General features: G+C 52.8%; 1 protein-coding gene across 1 annotated transcript in view; it reads left to right on the top strand.

Annotated features, from left to right (window-relative positions):
* RNF123 (ring finger protein 123) overlaps positions 1-21,177 on the top strand; it is a 95,290-nt gene that overhangs the window by 23,273 nt on the left and 50,840 nt on the right. Inside the window, exons 3-12 of the mRNA XM_088466187.1 lie at positions 2,555-2,639; positions 7,198-7,277; positions 8,935-9,038; positions 9,110-9,164; positions 9,645-9,730; positions 11,177-11,263; positions 11,343-11,410; positions 11,487-11,612; positions 13,006-13,120; positions 13,273-13,377. Coding sequence (XP_088322313.1) covers positions 2,555-2,639; positions 7,198-7,277; positions 8,935-9,038; positions 9,110-9,164; positions 9,645-9,730; positions 11,177-11,263; positions 11,343-11,410; positions 11,487-11,612; positions 13,006-13,120; positions 13,273-13,377 — 911 coding nt within the window. The remainder of the gene's footprint in view (positions 1-2,554; positions 2,640-7,197; positions 7,278-8,934; positions 9,039-9,109; positions 9,165-9,644; positions 9,731-11,176; positions 11,264-11,342; positions 11,411-11,486; positions 11,613-13,005; positions 13,121-13,272; positions 13,378-21,177) is intronic.

Raw genomic sequence — 21,177 nt, 5'->3', positions numbered from 1 at the left:
TTAGCATTGTACAGTGATAGTCTGCAGATCTGCTCCTGATGAGGTGTGCCCGGCTTTAGCATTGTACAGTGATAGTCTGCAGATCTGATCCTGATGACGTGTGCCCGGCTTTAGCATTGTACAGTGATAGTCTGCAGATCTGATCCTGATGACGTGTACCCGGCCTTAGCATTGTACAGTGATAGTCTGCAGATCAGCCTGATGACGTGTACCCGGCTTTAGCATTGTACAGTGATAGTCTGCAGATCTGATCCTGATGACGTGGCTTTAGCATTGTACAGTGATAGTCTGCAGATCTGATCCTGATGACGTGTGCCCGGCTTTAGCATTGTACAGTGATAGTCTGCAGATCTGATCCTGATGAGGTTTACCCGGCTTTAGCATTGTACAGTGATAGTCTGCAGTTCTGCTCCTGATGAGGTGTACCCGGCTTTAGCATTGTACAGTGATAGTCTGCAGATCTGATCCTGATGACGTGGCTTTAGCATTGTACAGTGATAGTCTGCAGATCTGATCCTGATGACGTGTACACGGCCTTAGCATTGTACATTGATAGTCTGCAGATCTGATCCTGATGACGTGTACCCGGCCTTAGCATTGTACAGTGATAGTCTGCAGTTCTGCTCCTGATGAGGTATACCCGGCTTTAGCATTGTACAGTGATAGTCTGCAGATCTGCTCCTGATGAGGTATACCCGGCTTTAGCATTGTACAGTGATAGTCTGCAGATCAGCCTGATGACGTGGCTTTAGCATTGTACAGTGATAGTCTGCAGATCTGATCCTGATGAGGTGTGCCCGGCTTTAGCATTGTACAGTGATAGTCTGCAGATCTGCTCCTGATGACGTGTGCCCGGCTTTAGCATTGTACAGTGATAGTCTGCAGATCTGCTCCTGATGAGGTGTGCCCGGCTTTAGCATTGTACAGTGATAGTCTGCAGATCTGATCCTGATGACGTGTGCCCGGCTTTAGCATTGTACAGTGATAGTCTGCAGATCTGCTCCTGATGACGTGTGCCCGGCTTTAGCATTGTACAGTGATAGTCTGCAGATCTGCTCCTGATGAGGTGTGCCCGGCTTTAGCATTGTACAGTGATAGTCTGCAGATCTGATCCTGATGACGTGTGCCCGGCTTTAGCATTGTACAGTGATAGTCTGCAGATCTGATCCTGATGACGTGTACCCGGCCTTAGCATTGTACAGTGATAGTCTGCAGATCTGATCCTGATGAGGTGGATTTAGCATTGTACAGTGATAGTCTGCAGATCGGCTCCCGATACTCGCCCTGTCCAGGGTCCCTCTGGGACCGGCCTGTGATACAGACGTAGTTATTATTAGTCTGTTGTACGGCGCTGCGGAGCTCTTGTGGTGCGTTATAAATATAATGTAATAGTAACCTTTATTTCCCAGCGTTGTGCAGAGAATGTATAACATCAGCCGCTGCCCCATTGAAGCTTAGTCTGACGCGTCTATGTACTAAGCCTTGGAGAGAGATAAAGTACCAACCAATCAGCTCCTAACTCACTTTACAGGCTGTTTGAAAATTGACAGGAGCTGATTGGTTGGTACATTATCTCTCTCCAAGGCTTCGTACATTGGGCCTGATTCAGAGCCGCTCGTAAGCGGCCGCTCGTTCGCTCCAAGCGATGTTCGCACATCTGCGTATGGGTCGTAATGCGCATGCTCCAACCAGTCAGTGCGGTCGGAAAACGTGTGTTCGCAAAATTGCAAGTGCCTGCTAATATGAGTGACAGGATGAGGCGTTTGTGGGTGGTAACAGGGGAAGGTGCTTAAAAACGGGGAGTGGAGATCCGAACGCAGGCGAGCCAAACGGTCAAAACGGGCGTTTTAAGGGTGTGCATAATTAACAAAGCAGCGTCATCGGCCACGTCACTTTGGTTGTTTCTTAGCCTGTACTGTTCGCATGATTGCGGTAGGAAAATCCAACCACAAGCACTGCGAGCAGTTCAGACGCCTTTCGATGTACTCGATTAATCTAATAAATAGCGGAGATAACGTAGGATGCGAGCGGCCAGGGGGCGTCTTTACAAAATAGCGAGCGCATGTTTCGTTCGCTCGCTCAGACATAGAGGCATCAGCAGACCGCAAAGAGCGAGCGCTCAATTTAAATAGCCGGCCCCTTTTTCTGAACGAGCGAGCGCAAATAGCGTCCGGCTCTGAATCAGGCCCATAGGGGCACTACTACTTGGGGCATTAAAGTGCATATGGAAAGGAATGTTCCCAGAGTGACCAGAAACGGTGGTGTCGTGTTGCCACGCCCCAATTTTCCAGTGTCCACGCCCCTTGTGGCGTGTGACCACCCCCACTTTTTCGGCGCGCTCACCTACTTTAGGGGGGGACTCCGTTTTTATAACTTGCCCTGGACTCCAAACACCCTAGTTACAATGCGTCATGGCACATGAGTGTGCTTGTGTGTATATAATTACATACGTGTGTGTGTGTGTGTGTATATATATATATCTCTATCTCTATCTCTATCACACACATAATAGAGTTGTACTTTATGTTGTATCCTCCTTTGTGTTGTGTTTCAGGCATCGTGAATGACAGACTTCTCAGCCAGTACCTGCACAGAATATTCCCGGGCAGTGACGGGGCACAGCATGGCGCTACTTCCCGGTACCGTATTAGTCTGATAATGGGTGTGGTAAGGCCGGACATAGATATGAGCAATCCCATTCTGCTCTGTCTACTTACTAAGGGTCTGAGCAATAACCTCATCACATTAGGAGTAACGGGAATTCTGTCTGGTGTGAGTTGGTGAATCTGTTACCCATGCCAGGAGCAATGCACCATAATTATTGTCCGGGCCCCTCCTGTTATCTTATTATGGCTTCTGGTTTCAGAATACTGAGTAGCGTACGGAGCTGGTGACTGGAAACGGGTAGGAGGGGTATCTGTACTGGAGTGTACGGAGCTGGTGACTGGAAACGGGTGGGAGGGGTATCTGTACTGGAGTGTACGGAGCTGGTGACTGAAAACGGGTAGGAGGGGTATCTGTACTGGAGCGTACGGAGCTCTTGACTGGAAACTGGTAGGAGGGGTATCTGTACTGGAGCGTACGGAGCTGGTGACTGGAAATGGGTGGGAGGGGTATCTGTACTGGAAACGGGTGGGAGGGGTATCTGTACTGGAGCGTACGGGGCTGGTGACTGGAAACGGGTGGGAGGGGTATCTGTACTGGAGTGTACGGAGCTGGTGACTGGAAACAGGTAGGAGGGGTATCTGTACTGGAGCGTACGGAGCTGGTGACTGGAAACGGGTAGGAGGGGTATCTGTACTGGAGCGTACGGGGCTGGTGACTGGAAACGGGTGGGAGGGGTATCTGTACTGGAGTGTACGGAGCTGGTGACTGGAAACAGGTAGGAGGGGTATCTGTACTGGAGCGTACGGGGAAGGTGACTGGAAACGGGTGGGAGGGGTATCTGTACTGGAGCGTACGGAGCTGGTGACTGGAAACAGGTGGGAGGGGTATCTGTACTGGGAACTGGTAGGAGGGGTATCAGTACTGGAGCGTACGGAGCTGGTGACTGGAACCGGGTGGGGGGTTTCGGTGTAGAATATGTAGAACTTTTTGGGGTGAGTTACTGGATCTGGTTTATGGAGCGGTGACCTGTGACTAATGGACTTATTGATACTGAGGGCCTGATTCAGCGAGGAACGCAAGGGAGAGAACACACGCACCCGGCCGCTACGTGTATATGCTAATCAATGCAGACGCACGGCAACCGCAGAACAAGATGCGGACGCCGCGCACTACACAATGTCGCCCTCTTCCCTTTACTCATAGCCTGAGTACACCACAAGACGGCGGAAACATCGGAACCATACGCACAATAGAGGCTGATCTGACGTTGCGCATGATTTTGGCCACTTCCTGCGTGCATCGCGTCGTCTGGCTGTGTATGCCGCTGCACTGCCTTAATTATGTATGCCCCTATATTGGCGTCCCGATGCACAGGCACGCCTTCGCACGAACGCCCCCCCATCACCACGCACAAACGGCACTTCTTGTCAATCCATATCGGAAGGGTCTGTGTGTAGTCTGCGCACGCTTACCCAATCGCACTGGCTAGTTCGTGCATGCACAGTGTGAAAACATCGGCCGAGTGCGTGCGTTCTCTCCATTGCGCTCCTTGCTGAATCAGGCCCTGAGTCTCTGGACAGAGCCCCTGTCTGTGTCTGTGCCCCCAGTGCTTAATCTCCTTCCTCTCCGTCACCACCTGTCCTCTTCCCCTCTATTAATAACTCGCCGTCTCCGATTACTACTCTCAAGGCCTGAGTAATCCCCTCTGTCTATGTGTGTGTGTGTGTATATATATATATATATATATATCCCTGTTCCTCAGCGTGTATACACATAGGCCCGGAATGGTCGGCGGTTCGATTCCCGTCAGCGGCAGCCCGACAGGAGCAGAGTGCGAAGCAGCGGAAGCCCGACAGCGCTGGAAATCCCGATCGTGGATAGGTAAGTATCCACTAACCTAACCCTAATCCCCCCCTCTAAGTGCCTAACCCTAACCACCCCCTTCCCCGCTGCCTAACCCTAACCCTCCCGTGGGGGTGCCTAGCCCTAAGTCCCCCCCGGGAGTCCTAAACCTAACCCCCCCCTCCCTGCGGCTGTCTGCTCGCGGCGCCCGGCATCACTACGATCGTGATGCCGGTCTCCCGGCGTCGGGGAAATGCGGGCGTCTACATCTAAACGCCCGGCATTTCACCCATGCCGGGACAAGACGTGTACACACACAGGCCCTGTTCCCCAGCGTGCACGCGTGTACACACACAGGCCCTGTTCCCCAGCGTGCACGCGTGTGCACACACAGGCCCTGTTCCCCAGCGTGCACACACACAGGCCCTGTTCCCCAGCGCGCACGCGTGTGCACACACAGGCCCTGTTCCCCAGCGCGCACGCGTGTGCACACACAGGCCCTGTTCCCCAGCGCGCACGCGTGTGCACACACAGGCCCTGTTCCCCAGCGCGCACGCGTGTGCACACACAGGCCCTGTTCCCCAGCGCGCACGCGTGTGCACACACAGGCCCTGTTCCCCAGCGCGCACGCGTGTGCACACACAGGCCCTGTTCCCCAGCGCGCACGCGTGTGCACACACAGGCCCTGTTCCCCAGCGCGCACGCGTGTGCACACACAGGCCCTGTTCCCCAGCGCGCACGCGTGTGCACACACAGGCCCTGTTCCCCAGCGCGCACGCGTGTGCACACACAGGCCCTGTTCCCCAGCGCGCACGCGTGTGCACACACAGGCCCTGTTCCCCAGCGCGCACGCGTGTGCACACACAGGCCCTGTTCCCCAGCGCGCACGCGTGTGCACACACAGGCCCTGTTCCCCAGCGCGCACGCGTGTGCACACACAGGCCCTGTTCCCCAGCGCGCACGCGTGTGCACACACAGGCCCTGTTCCCCAGCGCGCACGCGTGTGCACACACAGGCCCTGTTCCCCAGCGCGCACGCGTGTGCACACACAGGCCCTGTTCCCCAGCGCGCACGCGTGTGCACACACAGGCCCTGTTCCCCAGCGCGCACGCGTGTGCACACACAGGCCCTGTTCCCCAGCGCGCACGCGTGTGCACACACAGGCCCTGTTCCCCAGCGCGCACGCGTGTGCACACACAGGCCCTGTTCCCCAGCGCGCACGCGTGTGCACACACAGGCCCTGTTCCCCAGCGCGCACGCGTGTGCACACACAGGCCCTGTTCCCCAGCGCGCACGCGTGTGCACACACAGGCCCTGTTCCCCAGCGCGCACGCGTGTGCACACACAGGCCCTGTTCCCCAGCGCGCACGCGTGTGCACACACAGGCCCTGTTCCCCAGCGCGCACGCGTGTGCACACACAGGCCCTGTTCCCCAGCGCGCACGCGTGTGCACACACAGGCCCTGTTCCCCAGCGCGCACGCGTGTGCACACACAGGCCCTGTTCCCCAGCGCGCACGCGTGTGCACACACAGGCCCTGTTCCCCAGCGCGCACGCGTGTGCACACACAGGCCCTGTTCCCCAGCGCGCACGCGTGTGCACACACAGGCCCTGTTCCCCAGCGCGCACGCGTGTGCACACACAGGCCCTGTTCCCCAGCGCGCACGCGTGTGCACACACAGGCCCTGTTCCCCAGCGCGCACGCGTGTGCACACACAGGCCCTGTTCCCCAGCGCGCACGCGTGTGCACACACAGGCCCTGTTCCCCAGCGCGCACGCGTGTGCACACACAGGCCCTGTTCCCCAGCGCGCACGCGTGTGCACACACAGGCCCTGTTCCCCAGCGCGCACGCGTGTGCACACACAGGCCCTGTTCCCCAGCGCGCACGCGTGTGCACACACAGGCCCTGTTCCCCAGCGCGCACGCGTGTGCACACACAGGCCCTGTTCCCCAGCGCGCACGCGTGTGCACACACAGGCCCTGTTCCCCAGCGCGCACGCGTGTGCACACACAGGCCCTGTTCCCCAGCGCGCACGCGTGTGCACACACAGGCCCTGTTCCCCAGCGCGCACGCGTGTGCACACACAGGCCCTGTTCCCCAGCGCGCACGCGTGTGCACACACAGGCCCTGTTCCCCAGCGCGCACGCGTGTGCACACACAGGCCCTGTTCCCCAGCGCGCACGCGTGTGCACACACAGGCCCTGTTCCCCAGCGCGCACGCGTGTGCACACACAGGCCCTGTTCCTGAGCATTTGCTGCCATAACATAATATGTACATTAGTGTTTGTGTGTCTCTTCTGCAGCGTCTGTGGTACTTACACTTGTTGCTGTGTACACTATTTACACCTTGTAGGGTCCTGGTAACCATATACAGGGTGCTCACATGGGATGGCCAATCACAGCCCTGTCCATTATCATTGTGCACTTGTCGCCCATGGACACTGAAGGCGGCCATTGTATGTGTTGGATTAGTATTCAGGAGCATTAGTACAGCCCAGGAAATGGCCGACTCTCGGTGCGGTGGTGATGGGTCCGTTCTGGGGAGATGTAAGCAGTGCACTGAATCTGGGGATGACTCTGTATTAGATCCATTGGCTGGGTTCTCTCTGTGAGGTGAGATAAGAGGGTCCGGTCTAGAGTACAGCTCGGTTCTATCACAACGGGGGATGTGAGTAATACAGGTCCCCGGGTGTATTCCTGGTATAATGTACAATATTACATGCCTCCTCCCCTGTGTGTATACTCAGGAAACCCCTCACCTTCCAGAACCTGGAGGAGCGACTGGAGCGACTACTATCTGCCGGCGAGACCACCGAGGATAATGCTGGTGAGCTGTGTCCCCACTCTCAGAGGTTCCCTCACACACTCAAAGGTTCCCTCACACACTCAGAGGTTCCCTCACACTCTCTGAGGCTCCCTCACACTCTCTCAGAGGCTCCCTCACACTCTCTCAGAGGCTCCCTCACACTCTCTCAGAGGCTCCCTCACACTCTCTCAGAGGCTCCCTCACACTCTCTCAGAGGCTCCCTCACACTCGGATATTTCTCTCAAACTGAAATACTCAGGCTCTGTTCACACTCAGACACACTCGCTCACCCTCTTATGCTCGCTGACATGCACCCTCTGGCTCACAGATTTATATATCAGCACTCACACTCAGATGCTGCCACTCACGTCAACGGTGATAGTGCTCAAAATCACTGATAAATCTGCACCCTATGTATCATACTGAGACACGCGTCCTGGCTCTCTGTCGGGCACAGGCGTCCTGGCTCTCTGTCGGGCACAGGCGTCCTGGCTCTCTGTCGGGCACAGGCGTCCTGGCTCAGGCACAGGCGTCCTGGCTCTCTGTCGGGCACAGGCGTCCTGGCTCTCTGTCGGGCACAGGCGTCCTGGCTCTCTGTCGGGCACAGGCGATGGGAGGGGCCTCCATGTGACACCGAATCACCCAATGGGCACATGTGTTGCCTGTGTTGTTAGATATGGTGTCTCTCAATCCAGATATATATTATTCAAGGGAACATTCCAATATGCATCTTAGTTGGCGTATTCCTCAATCAAAATCCGTATGCGGGGTACTTCCGCCACCCGTCAGCGGGAGTATGACGGCTCGTATAACAGCAGGTGCCTGTCTGGTGCTCTCATCTGAGACTTGGTTCAGCCACATTTCTAGCGTTGCCCCTAATTGCTGCCAAGCGACCCACTCACTCTGGTGGTCCAGCGATTCCTATTTTCTTCACATCACTGCCCCCTCCACAAGCCAGCGGACTTATCGGGCTGTGCAGCTGGGAGGGAGAACTCGCCGCCTACCCACTCCCACCGGGGGACCAGCTGTTATTCAAGCCGTCAAACTCCCGCTGACGAGCGGTGGAAGTACCCCGTATACGGAGACACAGAGGGGCGGCTGAAACGCTGAATTTACCACCATTTGTGAGTAATATATTCTGCGGTGATATTATATTGCCTGCGTGGAACGTTCGGAATACGGGGCCCACCTTTATTAATACAGAGCACAATTACATGTATAATTAAGTTTTTCTGGACATTTATCTAAGATTTTGTTCCCGGTTTGTGGTTTATTACCAAATGATATCATACTACATCCGCAGGAGAGTGAATATCACTAGATAGATTACTAGAATATTGCAATTGTTACCATATATTTCTAACATGCTCCCTGGAATAATTCAATTTTGATTGAGGAATACGCCAATTAAGATGCATATTGGAATATTTCCTTGAATAATATATAACTGGATTGAGAGACACCGCACAGTTTATATAGCACTGAATATATTGTAGGAATAAATGTATTTTTGATATTTGAGTATTCTATTCATTTCTTCATTATATACCTTTATAGTAGGATCTGAACGATCTACTTATTGAGGCAGCTAGTTTGAAAGATATATTGACCCTTTGGGGGGCCCATCTACCATTGTGTTATTGTTATATATGGCGTAATATCTGCTCCTCTCTCCCAGCCACAGAGCAGGCCGCAGAAGGGCGACTGGGACCTTCCACCGTGGTTTTGGATCACACCAGTGGCTTTGAGGGACTGTTACTGGTGGATGATGATCTCCTGGGGGTGAGTGTAGATGGGAATATGTCACCCGTCAGCCCTCTCACCCCATAGCTGACCGCTACATCTTTCTGCAGGTTATCGGACACAGTAATTTCAGCTCCATCAGAGCAACAACCTGTGTGTATAAAGGTGAGTGACAGACGCTTGGCGTCCCTGGTATTCTCCAGCTGTTACCAGTAAGGCCTGCGTTACCCAGCTGTTACCAGTAAGGCCTGCGTTACCCAGCTGTTAACCAGTAAGGCCTGCGTTGCCCAGCTGTTGGCGGCAAGGCCTGCGTTGCCCAGCTGTTGGCGGCAAGGCCTGCGTTGCCCAGCTGTTGGCGGCAAGGCCTGCGTTGCCCAGCTGTTGGCGGCAAGGCCTGCGTTGCCCAGCTGTTGGCGGCAAGGCCTGCGTTGCCCAGCTGTTGGCGGCAAGGCCTGCGTTGCCCAGCTGTTGGCGGCAAGGCCTGCGTTGCCCAGCTGTTGGCGGCAAGGCCTGCGTTGCCCAGCTGTTGGCAGTTCTCGTCCTTGTCCAATGGACCCTGTACTCTCTGTGTCCGGGGTGGGGAGGGGGACAGTTGATGTCTGTCTGTGCCTGGGGTGGGCACCCCTCATTCTTGTCTCTCCCCAGGGAAGTGGCTGTATGAAGTGCTCATCTCCTCGCAGGGTCTCATGCAGATCGGCTGGTGCACCCTCAGTTGTAGGTTTAACCAGGAGGTAAGTACCACGGTGGCTGATTTGCTCATGGTAATATTTTACTTACACAAAACCCTGCAGTAAGTGAGCATGTGAGTATGATCCTATTACATAAGTCATTGTGTGTTATTAGGTTTGGAGGGGCTGTTACAGAGCACTAGTAGTAGTAATGTGCCGGTTTGCGGAGCGTTTTGTGCTGTGCGTGTAGATATGAGCGATTACGGAGCTGGCCAGTAACACAGGGCTCTCATGTAGGCAGTGACGGAACGGTGAGATATGTAGCGTTGGACGCGAGCCGGGCGCACACGTGGGGCAGTCACCAGATGTGTATAGCTCTGCATACGGGCATATGTTTGTTTCGTGCGCACTTCTATAGCATACACCCAATTTGCTTCCAACCCTGCATCAGGCCCTGAACATACATCTTACAGTAGCATAGAGCCAGGAGCGGCGTCCTCCAACTACTGCTAATTGTGGTATAAAGCAGCTGGAGCATTGCCCCTGTGTGGTGTGGGAGTTCCGGGGGAGGGAGCCGTGTGGGAGACATGGAGTGTTCTGGGGGAGGTAGAAACCTAGAAGAAACGTGTACGCTGGGATGGAGAGTTCCCGGGGAGGGAGAAGTGTGGGAGAGAGGTGTACGCTGGGATGGAGAGTTCCCGGGGAGGGAGAAGTGTGGGAGAAAGGTGTACGCTGGGATGGAGAGTTCCAGGGGAGGGAGAAGTGTGGGAGAAAGGTGTACGCTGGGATGGAGAGTTCCAGGGGAGGGAGCTATGTGGGAGAAAGGTGTATGCTGGGATGGAGAGTTCCAGGAGAGGGAGAAGTGTGGGAGAAAGGTGTACGCTGGGATGGAGAGTTCCAGGGGAGGGAGAAGTGTGGGAGAAAGGTGTACGCTGGGATGGAGAGTTCCAGGGGAGGGAGCTATGTGGGAGAAAGGTGTATGCTGGGATGGAGAGTTCCAGGAGAGGGAGAAGTGTGGGCGAAAGGTGTACGCTGGGATGGAGAGTTCCAGGGGAGGGAGCTATGTGGGAGAAAGGTGTACGCTGGGATGGAGAGTTCCAGGAGAGGGAGAAGTGTGGGCGAAAGGTGTACGCTGGGATGGAGAGTTCCAGGGGAGGGAGCTATGTGGGAGAAAGGTGTATGCTGGGATGGAGAGTTCCAGGAGAGGGAGAAGTGTGGGAGAAAGGTGTACGCTGGAATGGAGAGTTCCAGGGGAGGGAGCTATGTGGGAGAAAGGTGTATGCTGGGATGGAGAGTTCCAGGGGAGGGAGAAGTGTGGGAGAAAGGTGTACGCTGGAATGGAGAGTTCCAGGGGAGGGAGCTATGTGGGAGAAAGTTGTATGCTGGGATGGAGAGTTCCAGGGGAGGGAGCTATGTGGGAGAAAGGTGTACGCTGGGATGGAGAGTTCCAGGGAAGAGGGGAGAGAAAGATGTAAGGCTAGTGAACACGCTTCTTCTCTGTTGCTGTAGGAGGGTGTTGGAGATACGCCAGACTCGTATGCGTATGATGGGAACAGGGTCCGCAAATGGAACGTAACCACGACTAACTATGGCAAGGTGAGAGGCCGCCTCCTGTAGAGGAGTTGTTGCCCTGTGTGTTTGTATTACTGATGACGTCTGTTTTTTGTCTGACCAGTCCTGGGCTGCTGGGGACATCGTCAGCTGTCTCATAGACCTGGATGAAGGCGCCATCTCATTCTGCCTGTAAGGACGCACTCCTGCCGGTGAGACCTACAAAAACACATTACCCCACCGTGACTACTGTCTCCTCTGTACGCAGAAACGGGGTGAGCTTGGGCGCGGCTTTCAGCGACATCTCACGAGGGTCTGGGATGGCGTACTTCCCTGCTATCAGCCTCTCCTTCAAGGAGTCTGTGGCCTTTAACTTTGGTTCCCGTCCTCTGCGATATCCTTTCTGATTTATACTGAATACAGATCATTGTGTGATATGTAACTTACCTCTGTGAGAGAGGAGCGGGTTGGTTATGACTGTGTTCTTTTTGCCAAACTAGCGTAAGTATGAATTTATCTTATTGGATATACAAAACACGAGAGAGCCGGATAGCCAATAAGATTCCGTTTTGAGATCTGAACATAACCAAGTAAAACCAAACTGCTCATCTCTATTCCTGACACGCCAAGTAAGGCCTGAGAGAGGACTGCCGCTGTGGGAGGGGCATACCACCCATGGCGTTATTATAGAGAGAAATTATCATGCTTATGGATTTTTAGGGAACAAATGAGCAGTATCTGATCCTCTGCTTAATAGTTTAGGTGACCTAAACCGGGCCAGAATCACTGGCGAAGTCCCGCAGCCCAGAGCGAGGGTACAGTACATAGTTATGCTGGTACCATGGATAGTGAAGGGGACATGCGGGAAGAGGACCCTGCTCAGGAGAGCAGTGTACAACAGAAGGTGATACTGGGTGGGAGAGTATTAGGGGAGGGGGTAGTGGCGTGGAGGAGGCCTGCAGGTAGGTAGTCTGACACTGGAGCACGTTCCAGAGGAGGGGGGATGAAGAGGTTCTCACTACAGAGACTGGCAGAGCAAGGAGGGAGTGTGGGTGATGTAGGGAGGAGAGTGATGACCTATAGATGAGGGTGAGGAGTATGAGGGGCACTGTAGAGACTGGCAGAGCAGGGATGGAGTGTGGGTGGTGTAGGGAGGAGAGTTGTGACCTATAGCTGAGGGTGAGGAGTATGAGGGGCATTGTAGAGACTGGCAGAGCAGGGATGGAGTGTGGGTGATGTAGTGAGCAGAGTGGTGACCTATAGATGAGGGTGAGGAGTATAAGGGGCAGTGTAGAGACTGGCAGAGCAGGGAGGGAGTGTGGGTGATGTAGGGAGGAGAGTGATGACCTATAGCTGAGGATGAGGAGTATGAGCGGCAGTGTAGAGACTGGCAGAGCAGGGAGGGAGTGTGGGTGATGTAGGGAGGAGAGTGATGACCTATTGCTGAGGGTGAGGAGTATGAGGGGCAGTGTAGAGACTGGCAGCAGGGAGGGAGTGTGGGAGGTGATGTAGGGAGGAGAGTGATGACCTATAGCTGAGGGTGAGGAGTATGAGGGGCACTGTAGAGACTGGCAGCAGGGAGGGAGTGTGGGAGGTGATGTAGGGAGGAGAGTGGACCATATAGCTGGGTGTGAGGCACTGTGTAGAGCAGGAGGGAGTGTGGATGGAGATGGAGGACGTTTGAACCATTTGTTGAGGTAACGGTAAAAAAATAAAACGTCAATTTGATTAATTAAAAAAACAAAATACATTGAGACTTCTTTCTGTATCCTTAACTTACTGCTAACTTATCCGGTAGAGGGTTACCGTCCCTTCCAGGATCCTCCGACAGCGGACCTGCTGAAATCCCAGAGGCTGCTGGGTTACCTGAAGAAGGTCCTGAGTACTGGAATAGATGTACAGGTATTGCGGTCCCTGGGTGAGGGGGTTCTCGCCGTGCTGTCGGGCATGATGCACTTGTGACTGTAGGGTACCTGTACTGAACGACTCGGGATGTCGGTGCCCAGCAGTGACATGGTATAATAATACGATGAAGGCGTCTGTCTGTGTTACAGGAGGGGAAGCTGATGGATAGGGAACCGTCCGCGTGGCAGCTGCAGGGAGAACCAACCGTCTTCATTACATTGGCACACATATTCACCCACTTTGCCCCGCTGATGGTGAGTGTGGCACTACCTGTTCTGAGAATATTGGTGGGGAATTACCAGCTAGTGGCAGCTGATCTGTACGTACGCTCGGGGGAAGGAAGGTGACATACTGGACGTCTGCAGAGTGCGTTCTACATCTCGTGATATTTTGCATTTAATGACGCCATTATTTGTTTTTTTTATTGTCTCCAGTAATTATTATTATTATTATTATTATTATTATTATTATTATTATCATTTATTTATATGGCACCACAAGTGTTCCGCAGCGCCTTACAAAGTACATAAACAAATAGGTAGATTTACAGTGACTTACAGAACGATACAATACAGGACATGGATAATATACATTGCTACATTCACGACCATAACACCCAGATAAGCAACAATGCAAAGCAACCAAGTGTTAGGTGCCCTGGTAGAGAGTAAGAAGTAGATGAAAGTAGAGTAAGGAGAAGCACAAGAGGGTAGAGGCCCTGCTCATAGGAGCTTACATTCTAAGTGGGAGGGACAGACAATCAGGGGTGACAGATGGGGTAGGCAGGGAGGAAGGAGCATGTAGCAGCAAGTTAGGATGAGAGCTGGAAGGCTATGATGAAATAGGGGGTCTTGAGAGCCCATTTGAAGGATTGTAGAGAGGTGGAGAGTCTGATGGGGAGTGGGAGAGAGTTCCAGAGGTGGGGAGCAGCGGGGGCTAAATCTAGTAGGCGGGAGTGGGAGGAAGTAATCAATTGTGCATTTGTTGAATGAAGAGGGCGGACAGGAGAGTGAAGGGAGATGAGGTCAGAGATGTAAATAGGAGAGGAATGGCTGAGGGCTTTGTAAGTGAGTGTGAGAACCTTAAATTGCATTCTAAAGGGAAGGGGAGCCAGTGGAGGGCTTGTAGGAGACGGGAGGCAGATGTAGAGCGTTTGGAGAGGAAGATGAGCTGAGCAGCAGCATTGAGGACAGACTGGAGAGGGGAGAGAAGGGATTTGGGAGGCCAGATAGGAGAAGGTTACAGTAGTCCAATCTGGAGATGACCAGTGAGTGTATGAGGGTTTTTGTAGCATCCTGGGTGAGAAAGGATCTAATCTTGGAAATATTTTTAAGATGAAAACGACAGGACTCTGGATATGTGGTTTGAGGGAGGGAGGAGTCCAGGAAAACTCCAAGACAGCGCACTTTGGGGCTAGAGGAGATAGTTGTGCCATCAATTGATAAATAAATGGTGGGAAGTGAGGTTATGTTGGGGGGTGGGAAGATGATTAGCTCAGTCTTAGACATATTAAGTTTAAGAAATCGCTGGGACATCCAGGAAGAGACAGCAGAGAGACAGTTGGAGACACGAGTGATGAGAGGTCAGGGGTGGAAAGGTAGATCTGAGTATCAGCATAGAGATGATATTGGAGGTCAAAAGCGTTGATGAGTTCACCTAGAGAGGACGCATATAGGGAGAAAAGGAGAGGTCCAAGAACAGAACCTTGGGGAACACCTACTATAATAGGATGTGGGGGAGCAGAGGAGTCATGAGAGGAGACAGAGAAGGATCGGTCAGAGAGGTAGGAGCACAGCCAGGAGAGGGCAGTGTCACGTATACCAAGGGAGTCAAGGATATGCAGCAGTAGAGGGTGGTCCACAGTGTCAAAAGCAGCAGAGAAGTCAAGGAGAATGCGCAGGGAGTAGTGGCCCTTGGATTTAGCAGCAAGAAGGTCGTTGCTAACTCTAGTGAGGGCAGTGTCAGTGGAGTGGAGAGAACGGAAGCCGGACTGAAAAGGGACAAGGAGGGAGTGAGAGGAAAGAGAGGTGGTGAGGCGTTTGTAGACCATACGCTCAAGGAGCTTGGAGGCAAAAGTGAGGAGAGAGATGGGTCGGTAGTTGGAGAGCGTTTTAGGATCAAGGGTGGGTATTTTTAGTATGGGGGAGACAAGGGCATGTTTGAATGTAGACGGGACAGTGCCTGGTGATAGGGAGAGATTAAGGAGGTGGGCAAGATGGGAGCAGGCAGAAGGAGAGAGGTAGCAGAGGAGACGTGAAGGGATAGGGTCAAGGGGGAGGTGGAAGGGGGGAGGACTGGATGATGGACATTACTTCCTCTCCAGATACAGGGAAGAAGAAAGTTAGAGTCTGTAAAATGGAAGGAGAGGGGTGATCTGTGGAGGTGGATATCAGCGGGACTGGTGGGATATGATGTCCTGACGTATGGAGTCAATTTTAGATGTAAAGTAGGTAGCAAAGTCAGTGGCAGAGAGTGAGGGGGGAGGCTAGGAGGGGGTGGGCGGAGGAGGGAGTTGAAGGTGGTGAAGAGACGTTGGGGATTTGAGGACTGAGAGGAGATGAGGTGCTTGAAATAGTACAGTTTAGAGAGGGAAAGGGCAGCACTGTAGGATGAGAGCATAAATTTGAAATGGAGGAAATCAGCCTTAGAGCGTGATCTTCTCCACTGTCGCTCGGCAGTTCGCGAACACTTTTGCAGGTATCTGGTGCAGTTGGAATGCCAGGGTTGCGGTGTAAATCTGCAAGGGTGAATAGTGATCGCCGGAGCAACAGAGTCCAGAGCATAAGTAAGGGAGGCGCTGTATAGTAAGGGAGGCGCTGTATAGTAAGGGAGGCATTGTATAGTAAGGGAGGTATTGTATAGGGAAATGGCTTGTTCAGGATAGGGGAGAGAAGTGAGTCCAGCTGGGAAGAAAAATAAATGGTGTCAATAGCCTCAATGTTGCGCTTAGTGATGGTGGCCTTAGGAGGTAGTAATCAGAAATATACAACTGTGAGTGCAGACGAGGTCAAGCGAGTGCCCACTCACATGGGAGGGTGAGGAGGTCCATTGGGAGAGACCAAATGAAGACGTGAGGGTGAGGCGTTTGGAGGCAGAGGCTTCTGTGGGGATATCAATAGGAATATTGAAGTCACCTAGGATAATGGAGGAGAGGTCAGAGGAGACAAAGTGAGGAAGCCAGGAAGAAAGTTGTCCATGAATTTGGAAGGAGGGCCAGGGGGTCGGTAAATGACGGCTACTCGCAGGTGTACTGGTTGGAAGAGGCGTTATAGCATGAACCTCAAATGTAGAGAAGGTAAGAGATGGTTCAGAGGGTAGGAGTTGATAGTAATACCCCAAACACCCTGCACAAGCAGCAGTAGTAGGTTGTAGTGCCGGAACGCAGCACCTCTGCAAGCTTAGACCATTATTCCGGCTTTGTGCTCTGTAATCTGTATGTGTGCGTTCATATAACATTGTGTCAGGTAGGACCCGCACTCGTGTTACCCATGTTGGATTATCTCCTAAAGCCGATTGTTTTTTCCTGGCAGTATGAGGGGCCTATGGGAATACACAGGAGGAGTACACTGATGTCACTATGGGAATACACAGGAGGAGCACGCTGATGTCACTATGGGAATACACAGGAGGAGCACGCTGATGTCACTATGGGAATACACAGGAGGAGCACGCTGACGGCACTATGGGAATACACATGAGGAGCACACTGACGGCACTATGGGAATACACAGGAGGAGTACACTGATGTCACTATGGGAATACACAGGAGGAGCACGCTAATGTCACTATGGGAATACACAGGAGGAGCACGCTGATGTCACTATGGGAATACACATGAGGAGCACACTGACGGCACTATGGGAATACACAGGAGGAGTACACTGATGTCCGGAGCACGCTGATGTCACTATGGGAATACACAGGAGGAGCACGCTGATGTCACTATGGGAATACACAGGAGGAGCACGCTGATGTCACTATGGGAATACACAGGAGGAGCACGCTGACGGCACTATGGGAATACACAGGAGGAGCACGCTGACGGCACTATGGGAATACACAGGAGGAGCACGCTGACGGCACTATGGGAATACACAGGAGGAGCACGCTGACGGCACTATGGGAATACACAGGAGAAGCACGCTGATGTCACTATGGGAATACACAGGAGAAGCACGCTGATGTCACTATGGGAATACACAGGAGGAGCACGCTGATGTCACTATGGGAATACACAGGAGGAGTACACTGTCACTACACCTTTAGTGTTTCCCATAATACACATGAGTGACACATTTACACTGGGGTTGGGTTGGGGGTACATGAACAGGACAAGACCCCCGGCTGAGGTCACTCTGCCGGTATTCTTGTATAAAGAATAGATGAGGAAAGTGGTGTATAGGTGCGTACACACTACACGATATGCTCCCTGAGCGATATCGTGTAGTGTGTCCCCGGCAGGCTGTGCTCAGTGTCGTTCATTACATTGAGCACAGCCGCTGAGCTATATCATTAACGATATCGTTCAGCGCCGGGCTCTCTCCCCCATTCCCCAACATGCAACAACCTTACGATATCGTCAGATTGTGCTGCATGTTCAGGCGATGGACATTGTAGGAAACGACCAGCGGGAGTGCGCATCGCTGGTCGTTTCCGACATAAAAGTGCACGATTTGTGCACGAGTACTGAGCGATTGAACGATTACGATGTCGTAATCGTGCAGTCGCTCAGTAATATCGCCCAGTGTGTACCCATTAGAGGGAGATTATTCTCATGTATGACGTACTGGTGTGGATAGGAGACCGCAAGGTATTCCCATGTGGATTTGGCAGAGGGGGGAGGAAGGGGGTGTTACCGTGGTTTCTTCTTCAGGGTCCACAGGGAGACAATGAGGTGTAGGTGGTACTTGGAGGGCCGGACACCAATAACAAAGCTTTTTCCTATCTCAGGATGCTCCGGTCCTTCCCCCCTATACCCCACCCACAGCCTGAGGGCAACTGAGTGTCGTTGGTGTCCGGCAGGAGCTGGGTCACTGTTAGAACAGTGGGGCTGTTATTAAGCAGCACAAGCTTTAATTTAAGATATATTTAATCTTATAATATAGAGCAGCAGCAGTAGACTTTCCTCTGTACGTCTGCACTGGCTCCATCACCCCTCCGCAGCGCCGCGACTCCAGCCCTCAGCTAGGTGCAGCCTGGACTCAAGGGGACAGGTAAGGTGGGTCCCCGCGACGTTTATGCGCAGTCTAACCTTCGGTCTCAGGAGACAGACAGGAGGGCTTGATGTGGACACCAGTTCGTCCGGGACTCCACTAAACCACCAGGGCGTAACCTATACTGGTGCAGGGGATAGCTAAGGCCCGGGACCCGGTCCATGTGGTAGCACCCCCTATGGGATGGCCACAGTAGGTACTCCCTGCACATCCTTTGCCTCCCCCATGGGTAGACGTACTTTCTACCTCAGTGCAGAGTCTGGTGGATCCCCCTACAGCCTATCAACAAATGCTGCAAAAGGAGAGACATTTACCTAGTAACCCTACTAAGCTTTCTGTGTTATCTTCCCAGTTCTCCCAGCTATCAGATTCTGAGTCATCATCTGGGGAGGCAGAAGATGCAGACCTCTCTCACTGACTCCCTCGCGGGAGACTAGGAGCACCCCTCTAAATTGAATATATCTGCACTTTTGAGAGTTGTAAAATCTATTTTTTCAAATAGAAGAGACAGAACCCGTTCCTAGGGCAAAAGAGCCGCTCTATAAGTGACAGAAGGTAGTTATGCCAGAGTTTCCTCACTCTCATCAGCTATCTGATCTTATGTGTGAAGCCTGGAATATACGTAGTAAAAGGTTTCAGCTGCCTAAACGCTTGATTTCCTTTTACTGTCTTCCAGCTACTGATTGCACTAATGGGAAGTTCCCCCAGCAGTGTATTCCCACGTGACACGCCTGGTTAAGAATGTTACCTTACCTATCCATACTGCAACCTCGTTAAAGGAGACTATGGATAGAAGGATGGAAGCTTGTCTGAAGTCTATATACTCTCTTACAGGAGCTATTACTCGTCCAGCCAGGGCTACGACCTGAGTGGCTAAAGCCATTGAAAGTTGGGCAGAGGCCCTAGAAGATACATTTCCCTCTGATGCTTCGAGGCAACAGCTGTCCTACATATCTCAGATTAGGGATGCAGCCTCCTATTTAAGAGAAGCAGCTTTGGATACTGGTCTCCTAGCTTCCAAGGCATCTGCTACTTCCGTGGTAGCCCGCCGTATTGTTTGACTTCGCTCATGGAAGGCAGACTCGGACTCTAAAACTGCTTTGGAGTCTCTGCCTTACACTGGGGAGATCCTGTTTGGCCCAGAATTGGACAAGATTGTGACTACTTTGGCAGCTTCTAAGACAGCATTCTTGCCCTTTGCATCTACTATGAAGCCTCGGATGTCATCCTATCCGTCCTTTAGACCCCAGGGGATAGCTAAAGATCAGTCCTTTTCACTGCAAGCACCCACGAAGACCTCCAAGCTTAGGACCAAACAGGCCTGGGCTACTAGATGTCCATCTACCAAATCTGAGGACAAGTTTTCAGCCTGACTGGGTGGGCCTCTCCCTGGGGGCTCCCAAGGAAGGAGGGCGACTTCTTCAGTTCGCCCAGTTCTGGCATCAGACCACCACAGACGCCTGGGTACAAGAAGTGGTCTCCCACGCATACGCCCTCTCATTCCTGAGGCGGCCTCCTCCAGCAGTTCTTGTGTACAGGACCCAAGCAAAGCCCTGCTTCTCCAGAAGGCCATTCAGTCCTTGCTGCTCTCGTGGGTAATAATTCCAGTCCCCTCATCACAGCGAGGGATGGGTTATTATTCTACCCTATTCTAGCCCAATGCTTCTCATCGGCCTATCCTCAACCTCAGGTCTATGAACAAGATTATCAGGGTGCCCAGGTTTTGCATGGAACCCCCACGCTCTATTGTCCTGGCTATGGAGCCTGGGGACTTTATGGTGTCTCTGGACATTCATGATGCTTGCGTATAGTACTTGTACCTATAGCGCCCTCTCACCAGCAGTATCTCCGGTTTGCTGTCCTACAGCAACATTACCAATTTCAGGTTCTGCCTTTTGGCCTTTCAAGATCATGGCAGTTATGGCGGCCTATCTTCGTCGTCAAGGGATCAGACTGCTCCCTTACTTAGACTCTTGCTGTTGGCCAGCTTCCCAGAAATTCTTCACTGCCATGGTAAATATTGCTTTTCTACAAATGCACGATTGGCTGATCAACTGGAAAAAGTCTTCCCTGACCCCTTCTCAAAGAATGGTACATCTGGGAGCTCTTCTGGACTCTCAGCCTCAGAGAATCTACCTGACAGCAGACAAAATCTGTGCACTACAGCACCGAATGCGCAGGTTACTCCACAGTCGCCGAGTGTCAATTATCTCGTCAATGCAGACCTTGTGATCCATGGTGTTCACCTTCTACATGGTGGAGTTCGCCCAGTTCGACTCCAGGCCCCTACAACACCTGATTCTCTCCAGGTGGAATGGGCTGCCCCATCTACTCAGATCCCAGATGATGGGCCTCTCTCCGGAGGTTTGCCTATCCCTATCCTGGTGGCTACAGACATCCCACTCAATCAAGGGTCGCCCCTTTTGGATCTCAGACTGGGTACTGTCACCACGGAAGCAAACCTCCGTGGGTGGGGCGCAGTGACCGGCCAGCACTCCTTCCAAGGTAGCTGGACTCCAGTCGAAGCGATCTTACCAATCAACTTCCTGGAACTCCGAGCCATTTACAAAGCCCTCACTCTGGCTCAGGATATTCTTCAGGGCAGGCCAGTACAAGTACAGTCCGACAACACCACAGCAGTAGCCTACCTCAATCGCCAAGGAGGCACTCGAAGTCAATCATCGATGGCAGAAGTGTCCCGCATTCACACATGGGCTGAACGCCATCTTCAGTGTTCATCCCAGGGATTCCCAATTGGGAGGCTGATTTCCTCAGCTGCCATGACATGCATTCAGGGGAGTGATATCTACATATTGAAGTCTTTCAGCTTCTGGTAGATAA

Source organism: Taudactylus pleione, unplaced genomic scaffold (assembly GCF_031769625.1).
Source record: "Taudactylus pleione unplaced genomic scaffold, aTauple2 ptg002615l, whole genome shotgun sequence".
In the NCBI taxonomy this organism is placed as follows: Eukaryota; Metazoa; Chordata; class Amphibia; order Anura; family Myobatrachidae; genus Taudactylus; species Taudactylus pleione.
This window is presented reverse-complemented; position numbering and strand designations above follow the sequence as displayed.